The following is a 23,222-nucleotide window of genomic DNA, read 5'->3' as shown; positions in this document are numbered from 1 at the left end:
TCCTGATAACTTTGTATACATAGGCACTGATTTTGATTTTCCCTCACCAATGGCTGTGTATATGTATGTATGTAAGTATTTCTCCATATGTATTCTGTTATATGATATATAATATGGTTTGTGAGTGTTCATTGTAAGTATCCCAACCCAGACCCTTCATGATGACTCTTCCTGGCTACCTTCATTCCTTGTTCCTTTCACTTCCCAACTCAATCCATTCTCCTACCCCCTTCTTCATCTACCTTCTTCTGGAAATAGTAATCAAATCAGCACTGCCATTCCTAGAAAGGATATGCCAGCAAATTACCATAGGATTCCACTCACTTTTCCTGTGTCTTTCTTGATCAAGTTACCCTTCCCTGACCACTGCATCCTTCTGCATGTTGTCTTCCTCTATTTGAGCATAAGCTTCTTCAGAGCAGGGACTCTCCTGCACTTCATATTTGTATTTGCAGCACAAGTGCTAAGGTACAGTTCCTGATATGTAGCAAGTGCTTAATAAGCCTTTTCATTCATTTTTGGTTATTCAGCATGCCAAGTTTGGTCTCGATAGGAATGTAACTATAAGGTAATGTGATTAGTTTTTCACAAATATACCAGAATTTAAACATTCAAATGAATTTTGTCCCATTGTTGATCAAAATATTTTTGGAATTCTTTGGAATGGTCTTCAGAGCCTGTGGCACATTTTAAAAATTTCTTCAGGGTAGCAGATCTTTTAAAGGTTAGATTTGCTTTATGGGAACAGCTAAAAGTCATTTGGAGGAAAGTCTTATGAATAAGGTGAGTGATTGTCAGGTGATAACTTTTTGTGCCAAAAAATGAAGGATCCCTGTAAAACAATATGACATTGCTTTGTGTGACTCTTAAATTGACTCTGACTTATAATCTAGTACCTACCCTTTCCACTATACCACACTGCAATAATTTAGTGGTGGTATTTAATATTTTCTTGCTGGAAAATAAGGATTTCAATTGACATACAAGTGATTTCAGAAGAATTTAAGGAAAGGAATAACTTACTTAGTAGAGAAGTCATTAAATAGTTATGCTCCCTGGAACATCACTGTGATGCATTTAAATAACATTCTTTACAAATAACTTATTAAAAAATATAAAAATTAAATTCCTCTGTTTAAAACTTAAGAGTTCAAAGAGCTTAAAATACTCATGTGCTCTATGAGTGAGGGAGTTGAGATGTGAGGAGGTTATTACTTTCTTTAATGCTTTCTGTTTGCCTCATGGAGAGGGTGTGAGAATTACTATCCATTAACTGTTTTTTAAATGCACTGAACTCTTTGGTTGAAAGATATCATATAAATGCAAAAGATACATATTTATACATCATTTAGCCACTAACCACAGTAGTTACATTTACTGTTATATATGCATAATTAATGTTTATGAACATTTTAATAAAATTTGCCCTAATGGGGATAGTATGACTTTTGGTATATATATCTAGCTAAAACAAATTGTGTTATGTTATTGTTGAGTAGGCAGTATGGTGTAGAGGACAGAGAGAGACCTGGCCTTGGAATCAAGAATACTTGGGTTCAAGTCCCCCCCCCCCCCCGATGTGCTGAATATGTCACCCTTGGCAAGTCACTTAATGTCTCAGTGGCCCAGGTAACTTATAAGACTGTAAGTTACAGAGAAGATACACATTTATCTTGGTACAGGGGATCTCTAACCTGAAAAATTCCCTTTATCAATGGAATTGCTGGTCTAATTTTCAAGCTTGTTCTCAGAGTTACTTTTAATTTCATTCCATTCGATAATCACAGACTTTATGCATAACACTGATTTGCCATCTTTCAAATTCTCCCATAGTCCGCAGAAGAGCACTGCTAAAGAAATATGGTTGGACTAGCAAAAGTTTGTCCTCACTAGCCAAAAAAATAATTTAAAATTTGTACTTTATTAACAGTTTTAGACTGTTACTCTGTATTGTTAAATTTGGAAGAATGGCACATTTTATTGTAGTTGAGGGACTGATGGTAAAGTTCCTTCTGCTGTGGTGAATATATCTCTGTGGAGCTCGAAAGCTTAAAATGTCCTATTGTAATTAGGCTTCAAGTCTGGACCAGAAGAGGCAGTCGTTATAGTTTGGATGGTCCTGGAATCAGAAAGCCTGAGTTCAAATCCTAGTTCTGCCATTTATTTATAAGCTCTCACTTTGAGCAAGTCATTTAATTTTTTAGAGCCACAATTTCCTCGTTTTTTAAATGCGTGTTGGACTGAGTTATCTTTAATGCCCCTTCTAACATTCTTTTACCTTGAAAAGACTCTAGGGGACATGGAACCGTAATGGAGATTTTGGACCTGTCTTGGAACTATCTGGATTCCAGGGTTCTGTGACCAATGAGAACTATTCCTCCCCCCATTAGCTGCGGTACAGAATAAAGTTCTCCAGTCCAAGCTCATACTCATAGAACGTAGGATGGAGGTTCCTAGAGACCACCTGTCAGCCAATGACTGCCTATCAAATAATAATGGGAATCTGTGCCATTATTTTTCTCACTTTTTCTTTCATTTTTGGATTTGGGTTACTGTCTATTGATATTTGTACTTTATGCTTAATTCTTTGTTTATGAAGCATTTTTTCTTCTCTAATAAGCATAGCTATTTTTAGTAGTGTTTTCATTATTGTTAGACTTTTAGAAATTTGCTCTTACATGATTTCCCTAAATGTTAGACCTCCGCCTGAATGTTTAAGCCTTCTTTCCCATTTACTATGGTGTTTGTTCATTTTCTTTTCTTGTCTTAATTGAAAGAGTCTTCTTCCATTTTAATAAAACAGCAGTAGCCTTTTTGCCTTTTTAATCTGCCACTGTACTGGGCTTACCTCATAAGTATAGAATTTGATAGTAGAAGGATAGTAAATAAAGAAATATTGAAGTACCAATACAGAAAATCATACCAACAGATGTAATGCTTGTCTTAGGAAAATATAATTAGCCTAGACTAGAAAATATAGTTAGCCATTTTAAAAAGTGCTGTCCTTCTAGGAACCTATAACTCATGAACAGTCATTGAATGCTTATATTCTTTTGCCACATGTCATTGTCATGCGAATGTATTAGATTATAATATCTAATAAAGTTAATTTATATAATCTTACATAATTTGAACTTAATAGTCAATGCTTGAATAATTTTGACAATCTCTTACTATTCCCAGTAACCTTGATACTACAGATCCTTGTTTATTTCTAGGATGAATAGTATGTCATCATTCTATAGATTACCTGTAACTTTGAGAACCCATTATTTGATTCTCATGTTAAGTAAATATAGCAACATATGCCATTGTTTTGATTTTCTTCACACGTATTTGAGACTGTCTCTCTACCTATCTTACACTGGAAGCACACCAGTCACTCATGGGCCTAATCCCATTGTTCATTGACTCTGACCTACTTTGTGTATGACCTGAGGAGTGCTTCTGCTTAGGCAGCCTAGTGCCCATGTCCTACACCTCTCACTGTATTAGTGCTGGACTTAGTGTAGATACCTTATCAGCATTGCACCCAGAAGCTCAGACCTCTCATCACCAGCCTCAGCCTCCCCAAAAGCAAGGATTACATATGTGTGTGCTACTGTGCCTGGCTACTCCTTATATTTTTAAGGTCATTAATTACGATTGTTTTCAAGATCTTGAAGAGAAGTTAAATTATTTTCATCTACTTTGAATATAATCCAAGCATGCAGTCTCTTTTCATGATTTGTGTTTATAAAAGGAACCTCTACTATAGCTTCTCCTTTGATCACAAAGAATTTTCATGGGAAACTTCATTCCTAATTGTTTCCAAGGGTTCTAAGATGGCACCCAGCAGACTTTTTTTTTTAATTGATGCCTTTTGTTTTTATATCACAGTCATTTCTAGTTCTAATAGAACTGTGTTTAATCTGTATAGAATGATTACCTAGGGTTTCTTTTTTATTTACCCTTTACTCTTGGATGAGAGGACTCTTACTTAACCCTAGTCAAGTTGAACTAAGGTCCTGCATTGCTAATAGGTATCATACAAGAATCTTTTTGGATGTTAGCATGTATGTAATGATGTAGATGTGGCTGATTACCTTATTCCAACTTATGCCAACATTACACTTTTGGAATACTGATCTTTCAACTCCATGGAACGAGAATAAGAATTGAGCTAGGCGTATACAAGCTATATAATTGTCATAATCATCATATAGGTTTTGAGTAGAAGATTTCTTCATCTCTTCCATCTATTGAAATCATATGTATCCTTCAAAGCCTTGATCAGCTGTACTTATTCCATGACCTCTTCCCCTTCAGACCTTAGTACTTTTTTTCCCCACTCTGTATTACCTTATACTGTAAGTTTCATATCCCATACTAGATAGTAAATTTCATGAAAATAAGAACCATTTCTTTGTATCTCCCATTTCTCTTCACCTTTTATTTTCTCTTTGTTTTTGGTCTGGACTTGTGATTTCCCTAGTATGACAGTTCTCTACACCAATGCAGATCAGCAATTCATCCATGTCTTAGAGTCTGCAATGTCACCTGGGGACAGTTAAGAGGTTAAGTCACTTGTCCATGACTGTACATCTTGTCTGTGTCAGAAGAAGGACTTGAGCCCAGGAATCTTGACTCCTGACCAGCTTTCTGTTCACTACACCAGAAGTGTCAGACTTGGGGCTCATTGGTGTATGCACTGGAACCAGATTAAAATGTAGCTAGGAAATACCTAACGAAATAAATAAAAATATAGTACATTATAGATGATGTTAATTGGTCACTTCTAAATCAATATGTGGCTCTCTCATTTCCTAATTGAGTGATATTTGTGAATCCTATAAAAGATCAAAATATTTATTTGGGATTATTATTTATCATAGAAATTTCTTCCTTTAAAAAAAAAAAACCCTGCCTTAGACTTGCTTAGACTTTTTCAGCTTCATTGTGGCATAGTATATTTGATACTGATCTAGGATACAGGTTACCTGAATTTGAGTCTTTTTTCACTAAGAATTACTCGATCAACAGCAGCTATTTATTAAGCTCTTACTATGTGCTAAGCCCCGTTCTATACACTGAGGATACAAATCCAGAAATGAATGAGTTTCTTCCCTCAAGGAATTTAACTTCTGTTGGGCGGATAGAGAATGCTCACAGAGAAGGAAAATATGTATAAATTTAATACTCATGAATGGAGGTGGGAACTTTAATAACTAGAAAAATCAGGAAGGAGGCAGCATATTAGCTGATCTCTGAAGGGAAGCAAGGGTTCTAATAAGTAGATATGAGGTGGTAGAGAATACAGGCATGGGAGAAAAAGAGGCAGACAGCAGTTACAAAGGCTGAATGTGTGTGGATGGGGCCACTTTGGCTAAAACAGAGTACATGAGAGAGAGTAATGTGTACTCAGCCTGGAAAGAACAGAGGGAGCCAAGTAGTAAAGTACTTGAGATGCTGAAGAGAAAAGTTTGTATTTTATTCCCTCCCCAAAAAGGCATTTCTTATGACTGCTTGTTCATTCTGAAATTCCAGGAGTTTCCCAAGCAACATTCCTTTTTCTCTCCTCATCTGTAAGTACAACATGAGTATTACCCATGAAACTTCCCTTCTTAGTTCCAAATTCACTAGTACTATAAGAGTTCTTTATATTTTACTAGATATATACTTGCCATGGCAAAGTGTATTTATTTAATGAGCTTTGCATAGAGAGGAATCAGTTTTTTGATTGATTCCAGAGGATAAAAACATGAGGATGAGTATGGTTGTTTTACATTAGGCTTTCACTACTTTGACCTAGATGGGTTCCCCGTAGTTGATATTATTCAGTGGGTAACCAATTTCTGAAGCCACTAGGTAGCTGTGATATTAGAGTGCTTCAAGAATAAAGTTAATACTGATTCATGTTTAGTTTAACATCACTTTTAGTAATGACCTTAATATGTAACTCTCCCATTACTTGAGTAGAGAAGAAAGGACCTTGGAAGTTGTCTGATTCAAACTCTTCATTTTATAAATTAGGAAACTGAGGCTTAGCGAGATTAAATGACTTTACCTAGGTCACACAAGTAGCAGCAGAGTGAAGGTTCAAACCCAGGCCCTTTGACTCCAAATCTGATGTTCTTTCTCTTATATCTTAAAGTTTTCTATATAAATAGCCAACAAGTGGTACAATGGATAGAGCCTAGAGTCAGGAAGATATGAGCTCAGATCTAGCCTCTAACTCTTACTAGTTACGTGACCCTGGGTAAGTCACTTAATGTTGTCTGCCTCATTTTCCTGAATTGTAAAATAGGATAATAATAGCACCTATCTCCCAGAGGTGTTGTGAGGATCAAATAAGATGATATTTGTAAATACTAGATTTTAAATAGGGAGACCAAGTGAAGTAAAAATTTCTTAAGAAATTCTTTTCTTGTTCTGTTAAGGTAGAATTTTTCAGTAGTTATTCGTATGAAATTTTACAGAATCATGAAAAATAGTTTGATAAAGTAATAAATAGTATTGATGCATGGTTAAGATTTTTTTTTTTCAAATCATAGATAGAGAATTGCAGTGAGTGATCCCTTGGGTACTTCCATTTACCTTAATGGTTATCCAGGATTGGAACTTTCATCATTATCAATAACAAGAATTTATTAAGTACTCACTTTATGTATGGCATTATACTAGTTGTTGCCCTTCCCTTGCTGTGTTTGATAATAACTAATAGAATTTTAGAAATATTCATATAAGTAAAATATTACTGTAACACATTTTATTGAATATATATTTATTGAATGACTCACTGAAATACCTCAGTGCTGGGTATAGGCAGAATTGATAAAAAACATGGTCTTATAAATTAATTTATATTTTAAGAAGGCAAGATGAATAACCACATTACTTTTAACTTTTAAGATTTTATTGAAAACCTACAAGGTAATAAGTTTTCATCTTGGCTCTTAGGCTTACTAGAGAAAATAGTTCATTTATTATGTAGCATGTCAGTTGTATGATTCTTTGAGAAGAAAGGTGTTGCTCAGAGTGCAGATAGGTAGAAAGGGATAGATAGATAAATGGATGGATGGATAGATAGGCAAATGGATGGATGGATAGAGAAATAGAGAGAGAGATCTTCTTGCAGGGGAGGGTTCAGTTTTAGTATTGGAGATAAATGTTCTATTCACCTCTGACTCTAGATCCTGTTCTCGTACTCCTTCATGTCTTCTAGGACTTTATTCTTTCAGTCATTCTGTTGCTCTAACTGCTTCTTTTCCGTCTACAACATACTCAAATATTCCCTATTCTAAAACAAACACTGAAACAAACCTGATTGATGTTTTTCTCTTCATCCTGTCTCTGCTAAACCTCTAAAAAGAGTAATTGTCATCAAATATCATTGACAAAAGCTAATATACAGAAGAAAGAAAAACATATAGCACCAAAATAAATGCTTAATTCATAAATAATTAAAGGATGTGAACAATTTTCAAAATATTCACAAACTATAAATGACCACCTGAAAACAGTACACCAAATTACTTACAGTAAGAGAAATTCATATTAAAACAGCTTTTCCATCTCACAGTCATAATAGGCAAATTGGCAAAGATGACAAAAGATGGAAATAGTGTTTATGGACTGCGGGAAGATCAGCACCTTTAGGCACCATTAATGTAAGTTGACCAACCATCCTGAATTTTGATTGGGAATTATGCAAGAAAAGTGATTAAAGTTTCCATGCCCTCAGTTATAGAAATCCCACTGCTGGTCGTATACTCCAAGACAGTTAAGAACAGAAACAAATGTCCAACATAAGCCAAAATATTAATAGCACCATTTTTTGTAAAAGGCAAAAACCAGAAACAAATTAAGTATGCATCTATTGGAGAATAGCTAAATCAAACTATGGTATATGAATACTTACAAAACAACAAACAAAAGAGACAGTGTTGCCTCATAGAGTCAGCTTTGTAATACATACCAATTTGTAATACATACCAGCTGCATGACCCCAGATAATTAAGCTGGCAGAGAGTTAGTTGGATAAGAGGATGGTGTCTTATATTCATTGTTAGACAAGGTTTGTGTATCAGATATTTTTGATTAATATTTTTATTTGTCACTAGGGAGGATTCAGTCTGGAGTTTGGTGGGAAATGTCTATGATATAAAGACAAAAGATATCAATAAGCCATTTTAAAAGAAGTCTATAGATTCACTATCTTTTACTTCATCCGTTACTCTATCACTCCTGAAAACTGTTTTTAATTTCCACTATCTCAAAGAAACTGCTCTCTCTAAAGTTTCCAGTGACCTCCCAATTGCTGGTTCCACTGACCTTTTATCAGTACTCATCCTCTTTGACCTTTATGTAACATTTGATACTGACCACATTCTCCTTGACTGACTCTCCTCTCTTAGCTTCCATGACATTAATCATGGTACAGATTTCTCTTTGTTCTCTTCTTACCAGTTTGAAAACATTGCTGATTTATCTTCTTACCTTGACTCTCACAGGCCAAAACTGAATTTATCACCTTTCTTTGAATCTTGTCCCTTCTGCCTTCTTAATATCTTTTTCTCTTTTTGTTAATGGCATTACCATCTGACTTGTCAAGCAGGAGTTATCTTTGAATTTTTCTTCTCCATCATCCCTATAACTAAGAAGTGTCCAGTGAAGTCCAATCAAGTTATCAAACGTTTATTAAGTGCCCAACATGTCAGTTCCTGTTGATTGTACCCCATCTATATTTCTTGAACCAGTCTTCTCTTTTCCACTCATTGCCACTGTCTTAATTTAGGCCTTAAATACCTCTTACATAAATGTTATTAGAGCCTCCTAACTGGTTTCCCTTCTTCTAGTCATTTTCTTCTTTAATCTATCTTTACACTGTTGCTAAAATAATTTTCTTAATGCAAAGATATGTTCATACCATTCCACTGCTCAAAAACCTTGAATGATTTCCTCTTACCTTCAAACTTGCCTTGGAGGCCCTTCACAATGTGACCCTTTTCAGTTCCCCCTGTTAACTAAATGTTCCAATCAAATTGGGTTGTTATCTGTTCATATCTCACTTTGTCCTTTCATTCTATCCTTTTTATCACCATACGTTAATGCAGAATAGTCCCCGGATCTGGAATGTACTCCTTTCATATCTCTGCTTATTGAAACCCTTTTCTTCTAGATATAGGTCAGGTGAGCCCAAGAACCCTTTTTCCCTTGATCTCCTCCACATCTCCTCCCAACAATTGATCTTTCTTTTCTTGTATTTCTTAGAGCACCCTTTCTTTGTTCTTATCATTCTACTTTGTATCACATTTACTTATACATGTGTTTTATCCCTTATCTTATTAGATTATAAAAACCCCAATACTGAGATGGGGCTGTGATCTTATTGCTTAAGATATCCCCTCCACTAATACAGATCATAGTCCCATTCATGCCTATACATCTCATTTGACTCTTGGCCATGTTTTTTTCTGGAAGTCCACGTAGTGGTTCCACCTAACATATAACATACCTTGATTTATCTTGACATTGTGAGATATCTGTGGAACACTAGGCTATCTTCCTATCATGTTTCTTTCACCTCTGCCATGTGACTAGCCCCTGTCCTCTTCCTATCATGTATTTCATTAATGACATCTTTTTTGACCTGTTCTTCAAAATTCCTCACTGGTTATATATTATAACCTACTCACATCCTTGATATGACTTTTCATTGCTCTCTGCATGATACTCATTTTCAGTTCTTTAGAGCAGAGGTTTCAAACATGCTACCCACAGTGCTCTTGAGTATGATCCTGACCAGATTAAAATATAATTGGGAAATATTTAACAAAATAAATATAAATACAGTAGAATATAGGTAATGTTAACTTTGTGGTCTTCAAAGTCAGTGTGGCCAGCAGGAAACCTTATGTGTGGCGTAGTGTCCCCTGTTTCTATTTGAGTTTGATGACAAAACTTTAGAGGCAGCCACATTCCATCTTGAAGCCACATAACAACAGCAGGTAGTATTTATATTAGAAAGATGAGCCTTTGTTTCTGGATGATGCTTGAGGTCATCAGAGTAGCTTTGCAATTTCCTTAAGACAATCTGCCTTATTCTCTCCTTCCGTTTAATTCTGGGCCCATGTAATTGGCTATTTTTGCTGTCTAGATATGCATACTGATAGATAACTCTCTAGGCTGTCTATGTAACTGCATGTCATAATCGGGACAATAGGCATTCTTTTCTCACAGCAATTGTGGTTTAATCTGAATGAAGCTGGGACACAAAAACAAAAAAAATAATTCTTGTGTGAGAAGAAACATCTGTAAGACTAGTAACAGATAATCTGAGCTGAGGTATCAAAACAAAGTTATTATTGTAAAAAACAGAAAACTCTAGAAAAAAGTGTGAAGAAAGGGAGCACAGAACTTGTTGCTATACATGCTTTGTCATTCTATCATTCCAAAGGAATTTTGGGGTTCAAATCTAAACAGCATAGGTCAGTGAAGCTTGTTTCAAACCCAAGTAGAAAGAATTCGATGTCATAACAATGCCCTGTGCAGTTTTACTAACCATTCAAGTATTTGGTAGATCTAGGACAAAGGTCAGATTTTAAAAATTAATATATTCAGCATATTTCTTAATTTTTTTAAATTTATTTTTATTTTTTACAGAACCAGTATAGTACTAGCCATTAATCCAGGACCAAAGATGCTGGAATTTTTTTTTTAATGTAACAAGAAAAATAGCTATATTGGAAAGACATCAGCTCTTAAAAACTTGTGTTTCCTCCCATTTTTGATCCTAAATCAACATTTGGATCTATCCCTGCAGTTCTACATTAGTTTCTAAAGTATTTATCAAGAGGGGACTGGGGAATGTACTAACTAGTAAAGTGTTTGGATATTTAGGAGAGGGAGATGACAGGAGAAAGTCAGTTCTCTGAACAGCTTAGCTCAATCAGTTTCATTCTTATTAGCAGGGTCTTCAGGTTATTTAGTCTTCATTTCTTCAATATGCTTGTCCTCTTATAAGCCCTCCATTGTTGGACACGTGTATACCTCTCTTTCACTTTCATTTTGTGGGTAGTTTTTCTTCTGTCATTTTACTGAAGTTATTGTTTTCTTCAGTTGCTTTCCGAAGTACTACTTTCTTGTGCTTTTGCTTCTCAGCCAACTTTAAGTCTTCAGTTTCTTAAGATTTGGGGGGTTCTTTTCTGTAGCCTCTAGTTAAAGAGCGGGGAACCTGTGACCTTGAGGCCATATCTACAGGATTCCTTACTCCTGCTCTAGTTTCTTTTGAATTTCTTCCAGGGAAAGCTTTTTTCTTTTTTTAGAGGGTGGAGGAGGAATCCTGGTATGACTTCTTATGAATGTTGGCTGTGTTTTGGCTCAGATGCTTCCCTAGAGGCTTGCCTCTCTAGTTCTTTCACCTGGATATTGGAAGACATAGTGAACAGAAGACAAAAATCTAGCAGTATACTCAAGATAGTTCACACAATGGGGAAAACCCTTCTAGGCTGGACTCATCTGGCCACACTCCCAGAAATAAATGTTCTTATCCACTTGGTCTTTCCTTAGTGAATGATCAGGCCAAACTCTTTTGAGTGGTTTTAAAATCTCCACTGGAAGGCTCTTCTTTTAGTGTTCCGGGGCTTGTTGAAATCAGCACAATGTCATCCACAAACATGGATTAAAAAAACACAACATTTGAAAATAACATGCTGGTAGCAAAGCATCTGCAAAGAACATGAATGCATCATAAAGATAGGATGTGGGGGGAGAAAGAGAAAGAAACAGACTCTTAATAAAAGGAATATACTTTAGAAGTATAGGAGATTTTGTGTTGTGTTTTCTAGAGTTATTCTTTTGTTTCTTAAATTTATGTAGATTATTTCATTGCAGCAAAATTAGACTATAATTCATGTTCTCCTTCTCCCCTTTTTATTGCTATGCAGTATTTTGTTATTACCCAGTTTAACTTTCTGATTTATCTCTGTTTTGTCATAGATTTATTTAGACTTAAGTTTGGAAAATTAAGCTATGTAGTGCCGTGATGCAGAAAGCCACTGAACTAGTGATCAGGAAACCTTGGTTTTTAGTCTTGTATCTTCCTCTAACTGACTGTATGAGGTTGAGCAAGTTACTTATCCTCTGTGAGTTTCAGTTTCCTATCTTGACTTGAGGGCTTAATGACCTGTTAGCTACTTTCCACCTCTATAATTCTGTCTTCCCCATCCTCTGTTCTTAACAATAGGATCACAGATTCAGAGAAGGACTATTTCTTAGAAATCATCTAATCTGACCTTTTCATTTAAAAGATGATGGATGAGCTAGCCAGTGCCAGCAGTGACTTCCATTTTCTGCCCCACCTTAGTGCCGTGTAGGCCATGGTAAAGGCTGATCTCCTCCCAATTTTTTGAGAAGCACAAACCAGACATAAAAAGTCAGGAGTAGCAAAGAATTCATGTTACAACCAATCTATGACCATCAACAGAAATGAGAAAGAAAATAGTTCTGATGTGAGGTTTTCATCAGTGTTGTTAGCATTGCTGTGAAACAAGCTGATAAGATTGAGATCTTATGCCACGGACTCATTCACTTGATGATATGATGAGAGCAGAGAATTTCATCTTACATAAAAAATTGGGGGAGGATTATAATATCAAACTTCCACATGGAGCAAATTGTTACAAACACATTCTGGTTTGTGATCTACTTCATGGAAGAGATTGGTAAGGAGATTAGTGAGATGAAGTTGTTATTCATTGCTTATGCCCCTGTTTTAGCTGAGGAGTTCCTCAAGAATTTTTAGTGCATCTGACAGGATCTCTTAGCTTTTCTTTTTCTCTCCGAATCTTGCAAAGGTGGGAGGGACTTGGTGGAACTCAGATGATGACTAGAGCAAGGAGGTAGGTAGTGTAGAATAGGATGTGGAGAGCTTGCTGTCTGAAAGACGAAACAGTTGTAGACTTGCAAGTCCACACTTAGTGGACCAGCCTGACCATCACTGTTCAGTCACCTAGGCCAGGACAAGGTTTTTAATGTCTTTAAACTTAAACTTAAAACCTCTCTGCTTGTTGGCTACTGTAAGCTGTCTTTTTTTTTTTTTAAACGTAACTCTACCCCTAGTTGCTATAAATGGCCAATTTATAGTAAACAAAATTAATTAGTTGTTGACTGGGCCTGGAACCAAAAGTAAATGTTGAGGCAGTCTATTAGCAAGCATATGTTAAGCTCTTACACTGTGCCAGGCACTGTATTAAGTCCTGGGAATAAACAAGCAGAAAGACAGCCCCTGACCTCAAGGAGCTTACATGCTGATGGAGGAAAACAGTACATAAAAGGGAGCTGAATACCAAGAGAGGCACACAGGCATGGTAGTTCTGTGGAAATGAGTTAACAGTGCAACCTAGGAGGAATGGTTAGCCCTAGAAACCCTCAAAGTAGTTGGAACCTGAAACAGAAGCAGGTACTTGTTGCATTCTTCCCTTTTTGCTCTAGCTTTGGGGACCTAGCTTTTTAGACCTACCTCTGAAGAATTTTTTCTCTTCCATATTGGTACCTGTACTAAATGTGGCAAATCCTTCAGGAGTATTTCTCCTTGCCAATCCATACTTCCACTTCTTTTGCCCTCCCTTTCCCTGGTTATGCTGCTCTTGTACTTGCTCTAAATTTTCTTACTCCGATGGCTTCTCCACATCCCCACTAAGATCTTTTACTGCCTTCTTAGGAGCTGTAAAAAGAAAAAAGGAAAAAAAAAAAGATGACACTGAAGCCTATAGAAGTTGTGACTTGTCTAAGATTCTATGAGTAGTTAACAGATCTTCTGATCCTAAATCAAATGCTTTTTCCAGTATGCTATCCTGCTTTTTTTAAAGAGTAATCCTGATTTGGTATATCTGTATGGTTCGTCTTAAGACTTATTTTTAAATACAGCTCACCATTTTGGGGGATTAGGGGGAAGGGAAGAAGGATAACACTCAAGCTGTAGTCGGCATAAGGAAAGGTAATAAGTTTGAACTTTGTGTCTCTGGAATTTGATAAAAAATGAAATTGAGCTTAAACTATCAAAATGTTATTTGGATTATATCCTTTATTCATAAAGCTGCATTTGCTCTCCATGGCCTTTAGAATAAAAAAGTCTATATTCCTAAGTCTGGTATTCACAATTTGCTACAATCTGGACCTAGCTTTATCTCTCTTGTAGTAACCTTCCACTTCAGACAAACTGAATTGCTGTTGGTATCTGAACACTTTTTCTTTTCTTTTTTTTGGAGCCTTCTTCCTTGTCTAGAATGTCCTTTCTGCCCATCCTTTAAAGCAGGGGTTGAATCATCCTTGCCTTATGAAACTTTTCCAGACCAATCCAACCTAAAATAGTCTCTTTCTCCTAACTTCTCCGATCATTCATTTCTGAATTTGCGAAAATTTATAGATTTATGAATGTACAAAGCACTTCATTCTTTCCTGTCATCCTCATGTTACTCAGCAAGTCAGATAGCACCGACCCAGTTTTATAAATGAAAGCATCTCAGGCTCTGAGAAGGTAAATGACTTGCCCAAAGTCATTGAGTAGTTAGTAAAAGGTAGAGTTGGGACTCCTTCTAGGTCCCCTGGCTCCATGCTAACTCCTTTAACTGTGTGATTTGTATTAGGTGACCCCTGAAGACTCCTAGGATCATAGATCTAGAGCTGGAAGACACTTTTGTGAGCATCTAATCCAAATTCTCAATAGTATAGATGAGAAAACTGAGGCCCAGGAGGTTGTTACTTGCCAAAGGTCATTGAATGTCAGAAAAAAGAATATGAACACAAGTTCTCTGACTTTAGTGCTATGTTCTTTATACTCTCTCATGCTGCCCCTCATCCCAACTCTAAATTCTTTGTTTCTGCAATTCTAAACTGCTGGCACTTGTTCTTTGTACCATTTGGGAGGCAAATAATTGTAGATTGCCTTACTATATCTCTTAAATTGTTCTTTAAATATGGTGGTGGTATTTAACTTTTTTTTATTAGTCATCAACCATTTATTAAACCCCTCAAGTCAAAAACAAAACAATAAAAAGAATCTTTCCCCCCCCAAAGTAAAATCACAGTCCCTGCTCCTAAGGAACGTACATTCTAATGGGGAAGACAGCATGTGAATATCTAGGCACATACAAGATATAACTAGAATATATAAAGGGAAATTAAAGGAGAAGGCATTACCAGCTGCGGGAACCAGGAAAGACCTCCTGCAGAAGGTGAGATTTGAACTTGAGTTTTGAAGGAAACCAGGGAAATTAGGAGGTAGAGGTGAAAGGGCAGAACATTCCAGGCATGGGGTCAGTGAAAAGGCACGGATGAGAGACAGTGTCATGTTTGAGGAACTGTAATTAGGCCAACGTTGCTGGGATATAGAGTGTGTGGAGGGGAGTAAGGTATAAGAAGGCTGAAAATGTAGGAAGGGGCCAGATTATGAAGCACTTAAATTCTCAGATAGATTATAAGTTCCTTGAAGACAGGGACTGTGTCATATATATGTCCCACCAGGGACCTGGCTCTCTGCTTTGCACATAGTATGTGCACACTGAATAATTGTGGATTGATGTAATTATAGGTTGCATTGAGTTTAAATGGGTACTAATACTTTTTCTAAAGTGATTTTCTGTGTTTTTCTGAGTTCCTTTAGACCACTTTTGGCAAGAGGTAAGGAGAGGAGTTTCTTTGCCTTACTGAAATTTAGGTTCATATTTTTCTCCTAGAATAGAGGTTAGATTCAAGGATGCTCAATTACCTGCAAACTCTTTGAATGAGTGAGATTCCAACATTGATGACCCTGATGCTAATTACAACTTCTGACAGTTTCAGACAGGCAGTTTTCGGGTAAGGACAAAGGGAGCTGGGTCCCAATTATAGACATTTCACAGACTAACATTCCTTTAGGCCCATTTAGCCAAAGACTAAACAATATGATATTCTTTTACTTGTATTTTGCAACCTGATTTCTGTTGTTCTGTGATTTTTAAAAGTACCTATATTACAATCTAGTTTGGATCCTATTCATGCTGGAATACAGAAAACACTTCACTTATTAACCTTAGGCATAAATGGTTAAGCATAATTCTCACTTTCACTGGTTATCTTAGATAAACATATTCTTGACAGACTTTTTAACTTTTTCCTTATCAACCTTATTGTATGATCTTCAGAGAAAACAATCTCTACTTATTTCTATGGAAATTAGACTGAACAGCTGTTTTGAATAAAGTTTACCTTTTCAGTCCAGCACTATAAAGTAATTAGTGGATATTCTTAACACCAGTTCCACAAAAATAGTGGTTCTTATTTGTCTGCAATAATTAATAAAATTTTTTCACCCAATTATGGCAGTTGGGTTAGATTTCAGAATTATTGCAGCATCTACAATCAAATTATAAATCTGCAAATAATTGAAAAAGTAAATTATTTTTTGCCATCTAAATAAAAGGGAAGCATTTTACTTTAAACTTTTATTTTTTGTTAGAATTCCCAAGGGATGTGATTTTGAGTGTTTTGATTAACTCATCATTAATCAGAAAATACTTTGTTTCAGCCCTTGTAAAAGTTTATAAACTGTATTAATCCACTTACTAGCTGTACTAGTATATGTACACCATAATTAAATCTTTTATTAAGGATGTTCATTGTCTCTGAGTTGTCATTCTTAACCTCAATTATCATCAAACAGACTGTGAATATACATATTTAGGGTGAGCCTATAGGAACCTGAGGGCATACCCTGCAAGGTTCCTCTTGCTTAGTCCCCAAAATCCATGGTAGCAGCTTATTTGGTTGTTGCTTTCTCTCTGTCCTAAAAATAGAGTTCAGGAAGAAAAAATTTTCTTAAATTGAAGGTTCTGATTAACATTTTATTGTAACAAAGATTTTAAAAATTAAATTTTAGCACTAGAAGGGATATTTAAGGTCTAATCTAATCCCTTCATTTTATAGATGGGAATACTGAGGCCATAGAGTAGTTAGATAACTTGGCTGATGTCACAGTGATAAAAGTACTTCTGTTTAATTAAAAATTAGACATTTCCCCACAAAACTAACACTTTAAATGAGTCCCATATTTTGGTGGTTACCTTTGATCTTTTTTCACACAGGTAGATCGACACTTGAGAAAGTTGGATCAAGAACTGGCTAAGTTTAAAATGGAGCTAGAAGCTGATAATGCTGGAATTACAGAAATATTAGAGAGACGTGAGTAAATATTAAGGTTTTAAATTTTGGAAAGTGGATGTGATAGTATCGAAAAATTTGTCCCACAGATGTTTTTAAATCCCTCTCAGCCCTTTGGGAACCTGCTACAAGGTGAATGGATGATGGCATCCTTTTAAGGTTAATATGGGTCTAGCATTTTTGCTTGTTTTCAGGCATGGACATCTCAGAAAAAATAAAGTATGCAACTCATTCACTAGTGCCTTTTATATTATGATAGAATTTTACTAAAATAATGTTGTTGTTATTTTTAGACTGACCTTGTGATTTCATTTGTATAAGGATTTCCAGCGAGGAAACTTCCTCTACCAATGAAAATCTTTAACCATTCAGCAGTTTAGTCTTAGAGAAGTGTATATGGCTCCGAGAGGTTAAGAGAGGTTAAGACCAAACAGCCAATAAGTGGCAGAAACAGGACTTACACTCAAGTCTTTCTGACTCCAAGACCAGCTCTCTGTCCCCTCCCCCTACCAATTGCCTCTCATGTTTTGGTAATGTTCATAATATTCAGCATCTGCTTATAACGTTGAGACAGCCAGTTAAAGTAAAGATTAAAAGAAATTAAATCCTTTCAGTTAAGTACTTCTGCCACAAATTGTTATCCCTAAAGTATCTGTGTATACTTAAGAGAAGATTGTTCATTTTCCTTCCTTTATGGAAGTTTACCAGGACTTTGTTCTATAACAAGAGTTCTTAACCTTTTCTTTGTGTCATGGACTCATTTGGCAGTCTGGAAAAGCCAATGGACCCCTTCTCAGAATGGTTTTAAATTATCAAAGCAAAATTAGTGAAAATAAAGAGTTTTTCTCCCAGTTCAAGAGGGTCGTTTTCCAAGATCCCCTAACATCTGTCCAGTATCTCTTATTGGTCTGTAAATTCCAAGTTAAAAAAACTCATTGTAAAGGGAGCTGCTAGTTGAATTAATATTGTAAAAAATGTATTATTCCCTTTTGATTTTATACCATAATCATTTCCCCTTATAACAGAGTCAGTTATTTAAGCAAAGCCAACCTACATTGTTTCCATCTTCTTTATCTTTAGTCTTCTTCCTCTCTACATGATTGAGCGCTACTTCTCAGGGCCTGAAATTGATCATTAAAATTCACCAGAGTTCCATTGCCTTTTTTTTGTGATATTTATGTTTCTGTAGTCATTGTGTCTGTTATTTTCTGGATTCTGTTTTTTCATTATTACTTCATACAGATCTTCTCTTATTTTGCTTATTATTCATTTCATTGCATAATAATGCAATGATAGTCCGTCACACATGTAAGCAATTTGTTTATTCATTCCCCAATAAGTGGGTATCCATTTTGTCTGGTTTTTTGTTTGTTTGTTTTTGTGATGACAGAGTCCTGCTAAGATATTTTGCTACATATATGGTATTTGGAATATCCCATTAGTGGGATCCCTTTGTGAAAAGATAAAAATATTTTAGTAACTTGTCTAGTATAATTCCACATTATTTTCCAGAGCAACATTTTCCTCCCTATTAAACCTTCTTCACCCATATTTCTACCTTGCCAGAGATAAACTGCTTTTATTTTCTCCCTCTAAAGGCCTCAGTTTGCTTTTGTATACCTTTCCTTCCAGGATCCTCTAAAGACTTCTTACAGTGGAAGAGCATACCACCTGTAGCCTGACTTAATTCAAACATCATTTCACAACTGATGAATAATCCTCCCCACCCCCATTTTACATTTGGCATCTGCCAAAAATATCTCAAAATAGCTGAAGCTCTTTTCTTTTTCTTGATCGTTTCAACATTATTAAATTCCCTAGGAAAAGTAATATGTGAGGTGTGGATGTCTTCAACAGTGGAAAAAATGATTGTCATCAAAATATGGGTTACATCAGAATTTGGTATTCCTCTGGAAATAGGTTAGAAAATAAAATGACCACCTTTTGTATACACAGGTCAATTTTTGCATTTATAAAATTGACTTGGATCAATTATTTGATTTATATTTAGCATTCAGTTTTGAGAGGGATTATACCTCCCCAGAAACCTTAGTATTCGCTGCACATTTGAATAACACTAAACCTGTTTGCAATATCTTTGTCACTTGATTCTAAGGACAGCTCTAAATAACTTACAATTTGGAAAGTTGTGAATATTCCAATTCTATTTATATGGGCTAATAAGATTAATAAAGCTATCTTCCTGAGAACAAAGAAGTATGACATCAAAGTGAGTTAAGCTATACAAACATCTTCATCTGTCTCGCCCTTTATTCCAATTTCATCTGAAGAAACCAAAGGCAAACACAGAAAATCCTTTTAAAACTACATTGATTATAAGACAATTGAACATCTTGTAAGGATAATATAGCCCCTCTATGGTTCTACATGCAAAAATGATGCTATTTGCTCTTTTCAAATCATTAAGCTCTAATTCCCTAACGTTTTCTTTCTTTGCAAAAATTTAGTCTTCTAACTTAGGAAAATAGGCAAACATTGACAGAATTTATTTTTTAAATTGTTCCAATGATCCAGTTATAGGCTACTCCCAATATAGGCAGCTTTTCTAAAATAAGATTTTTTTTTTTTAAAGAAAACAAATGTATAGCTACACCCTTAAAAGAAAAGTGATGTAGGTTAGCCTTGAAACCAGGAATGGAGGATTTTAAGTTCCACCCCTGACAGATGCCTGCTTTGTAACCCTGGACAGGTTATTTAACCTCTCAGTGTTAAAGCATTGAGAGGTCCTTCATCTATGTTGTATTGTGAATCCCTGTGGCAGGCTAGTGAAGTCTCTGGATGTTAAGAGTTATATTTTTTTTTAATGTATAGGATAAAATGTTTAGGTTTACAAAGAAAACCAGTTATGTTTAAATAGTTATCAGAATACTTTTTAAAACACATAGATTCCTGGACCTCAGATTCCAGGACTCCTGGAGTCTCAGAACCCCTGCTCTAAAATTACAAGTGGCAGGAAGAATATGGATGCATTGGTAGAAAGTTCCTAATTTGAGAGTGCCTTACAATTGGGAAATCACAGAGCTAGTTCTGATCCCAGTACACTGTAAAACAATGATGTAAAAAAACTTATTGTGTCAAAATATACTTAGTGCCAGAATAATTTTTGCATAATTTTCATTTGAGACAAAGACTTTTTATTCATTTTTGTCAAAATTGCTTTCTTCATTTTATTACTTGCCCTGTCATTGAGGTGATGTTATATGCTTCTTCCATATTTTGTACAAGTCAGATTGAAAATCAGTATGGTGCACATTTGGGCCAGTACAGCATTTTTCATTGTGGTTCTTCTATCTTGCTTTTCAAAGAGAAAATAACCTAACTTTGTCTCCTTGTGGAAGTGGAGAATATCACATCTTATTTTGCGAACAATGAATTCTCTTTCGTATAGTAACAATAGCCATGAGATCCTGGAATTGGAGCTTGAAGCTCTAGTGTAACCTCATTTTTAAAATGAAGCAGGATTTGAACCTAGTTCCTCAGACTCCAGAGCCCCCTTGCTTTTTCTGTTAGGCCAGGCTTCCTTATATTTCCTTGAACCATAGGTTTTTGCCTTAAAAGCTCTTACAGTCAAGTAGCATTTGGTTGAGATTTGTTTGTACACCAACATTAATGAGTTTATCGTTCAAAGTTCTGTTACATAAGAAACTGTTTTGCTAGTGTAATACCACACTTCTCCAACATAAGTTTCATCCATCTATAACTTAGTAGACAGTCTTTCAGAAAAAATGTGTTATTCTATAGCCACCTTGATAGTCAACCTCTCTTAATTTGACCTCAGTGTTTCCAGTATGATAGAACCTGCCAGAATTTAAGCTCCATTGGCTGACTCCAGTGTTCTAGGGTCACCTCAAGGATGAGACAGTGGAATAGGGCTATATGGGGTTTAAAAAGTTGATCAAGTCACTTATACAGCAACCATTTTTTTTTTCAGATTATCCAGCAATCTATATACATTGTTTTGCCTAAGAAAAGGTCATAAGGTTTAGAGCTAAAAGTGATGCTAGAGGTTATCTGGTCTAACCCCAGTTACACTTAATCAAACTTAACAGTTTTTAAAGTTTTTCCCCATCATCTCACCACACTCACATGGACAGTTAAGTGTTCCAGGTGGAATCTAAAGCCAGATCTAATGATACCAAATCCAGAGTTCTTTCAGGAGACCAGTGATGTCAGACTTAAACAGAAATGACTTAGATAAGCATAGAATACCATTATCTGTGTTGTATTGTTTTGTTTTGTTGCTTTTTTTTTTGTTACAAATTTTCCAATTACATTGTAATCTGGTTGAGCTGAGTTTGATCTCTCTTCAGTATACTGTGATATGGTATTTGACTGCTGTGTTCCTCATCATGTACCTTTTTAATTTATTCAGAGCTGAGGATGGCTCAAGGAAAATCTGGGAAACCAGTAACATTATAGATAATAATGACTCAATTGGACAAGGCTAGACATATGGATTGGAATTTGCCAGTCCAGGTGGATGGGAAAGGGAGGGACTTAATTTCTATAGCTAGAGGCTAAACTGCCCAAGTTCTATGGTAACTTACTGTTCTATCTCTTTATCTCTTTTTCAGGGTCACTGGAATTAGATACTCCATCACAACCAGTAAATAACCATCACGCTCATTCACATACACCAGTGGAGAGTAAGTGTGGGGGCTTTATTTGTTTCATTGTGTTTGAAATTTTAATATAGCTTAATTATATAATGTGAAAATTGAAACCCATTCTAATGCATAGATGCCGTGACATTAGAAAACTTCCCATGATGAGCTATGCCTACTGTCTTGGGAAGCAAATCATCTTGCCTATATTTCCATTCATTTCATTATTAGCCTTCCTTTTGACTTGGGCATTACCTCCCCTGTCAAACTATTTCTGTGAGCCATTTCTGGGGTCAAAGATTAGGATAGTTTTTTCTTCCTCTATTCCTCTTCCTCCTCTTAAATACTCATTTTTTTTGAACAGAATTCTGCAACTTTGGAGTGAGTGGTCAAAGGGAACAGGTGGGTGACTGAATAGAGAATAAGGTGCAGACATCTTGTATTTCTTTCCTCCTTGGAAGCAGTTTGTCAGGGGAAAAAAATGATAGCACCACTCTCTAAATTCTGGGTAATATTGTACAGAAGAAAGCCCCCTCATCTTAGGTGTGAAAGAGTAGTACATGAAACGACTCTCTCAGCACAGTTCTTGAGTCATTTGAAACCCCTTCAGGCATGAGAGGCAGTAGGACACTGAGCCTAGAGAGCCAGCCTCAAAGCCAGGGAAAGACCCAAGCTCAAGTCCCACCTCCTACCTGTCCTTGCTGTGCAATACTGGACAGATCACTTTACTTCTCAGGGGCCTGTACAAAACTCCTGAGACTAGAAGCTGCAGAAAAAATGATGGATGACCTGTTTTTGTAGAGGAAGTTTCCTCAACTGCCTCCATTAATGAAATCACAAGATCAGTCCATTTTCCTACCTATGGCAGTAGAAAATATAAGATTAAAATGTAAACTTTCAGTGAACAAAGAAACATTACTGTTTTCTTGCTATTTCTTATCTGTCAAGAAAATGAAATGCTCTGTGTTTCACGATCACCTCAGTCAACAAGCATTTCCATGGTAGGCACTGGGGAGGAGGAACTGTCTCTGCCTTTGTGGGGCTTATAATACAGTGGTGGTTGGTGGGGAGGAATAGCATGAAAGCACATGAGTATATAAAAATAAATATTAAAATAGAACCAGAAAATTTGGGGGAAACTCCTAGCACAGCTTGAGGTGTAGTGGGACATGAGAATGGTTTCATTTACAAAGTGGCACCTATCTGATCCTTGAACGAAACTAAGATATTTTAAATGCATTCTAGAAACAAGTTAAAGCACATTGACAGGAGATTCAGTGCTGTATAGAAGGAACAGTAAGATGACTAGTTTAGCTAGACTCTAGTGTTAGTGAAAGGACGAGTCATGTGGAATAAGGCTGGAAAGGTAGATTGGGGCCACGTTGTGAAATGCCAATGAGAGGAACTTCTGTTTGCCTC

At 36.0% G+C, this 23,222-nt stretch overlaps 1 protein-coding gene across 4 annotated transcripts in view; it reads left to right on the top strand.

The window, feature by feature from the left end:
* ING3 (inhibitor of growth family member 3) overlaps nt 1-23,222 on the top strand; it is a 52,539-nt gene that overhangs the window by 16,859 nt on the left and 12,458 nt on the right. For 2 of the 4 annotated variants that reach the window (XM_072652909.1, XM_072652907.1), the window contains exons 5-6: nt 17,103-17,199; nt 21,774-21,845. In XM_072652909.1, the coding sequence (XP_072509010.1) occupies nt 17,103-17,199; nt 21,774-21,845 (169 nt within the window). Of the gene's footprint in view, nt 1-2,287; nt 3,124-15,716; nt 15,791-17,102; nt 17,200-21,773; nt 21,846-23,222 lie in introns of those variants that run through there. The other 2 variants (XM_072652911.1, XM_072652910.1) reach the window with 2 other exon arrangements.

This window comes from Notamacropus eugenii, chromosome 3 (genome assembly GCF_028372415.1).
Source record: "Notamacropus eugenii isolate mMacEug1 chromosome 3, mMacEug1.pri_v2, whole genome shotgun sequence".
Lineage (NCBI taxonomy): Eukaryota > Metazoa > Chordata > Mammalia > Diprotodontia > Macropodidae > Notamacropus > Notamacropus eugenii.
The sequence above is the reverse complement of the archived record's forward strand: the minus strand, read 5'-3'. Positions and strand labels throughout refer to the sequence as shown.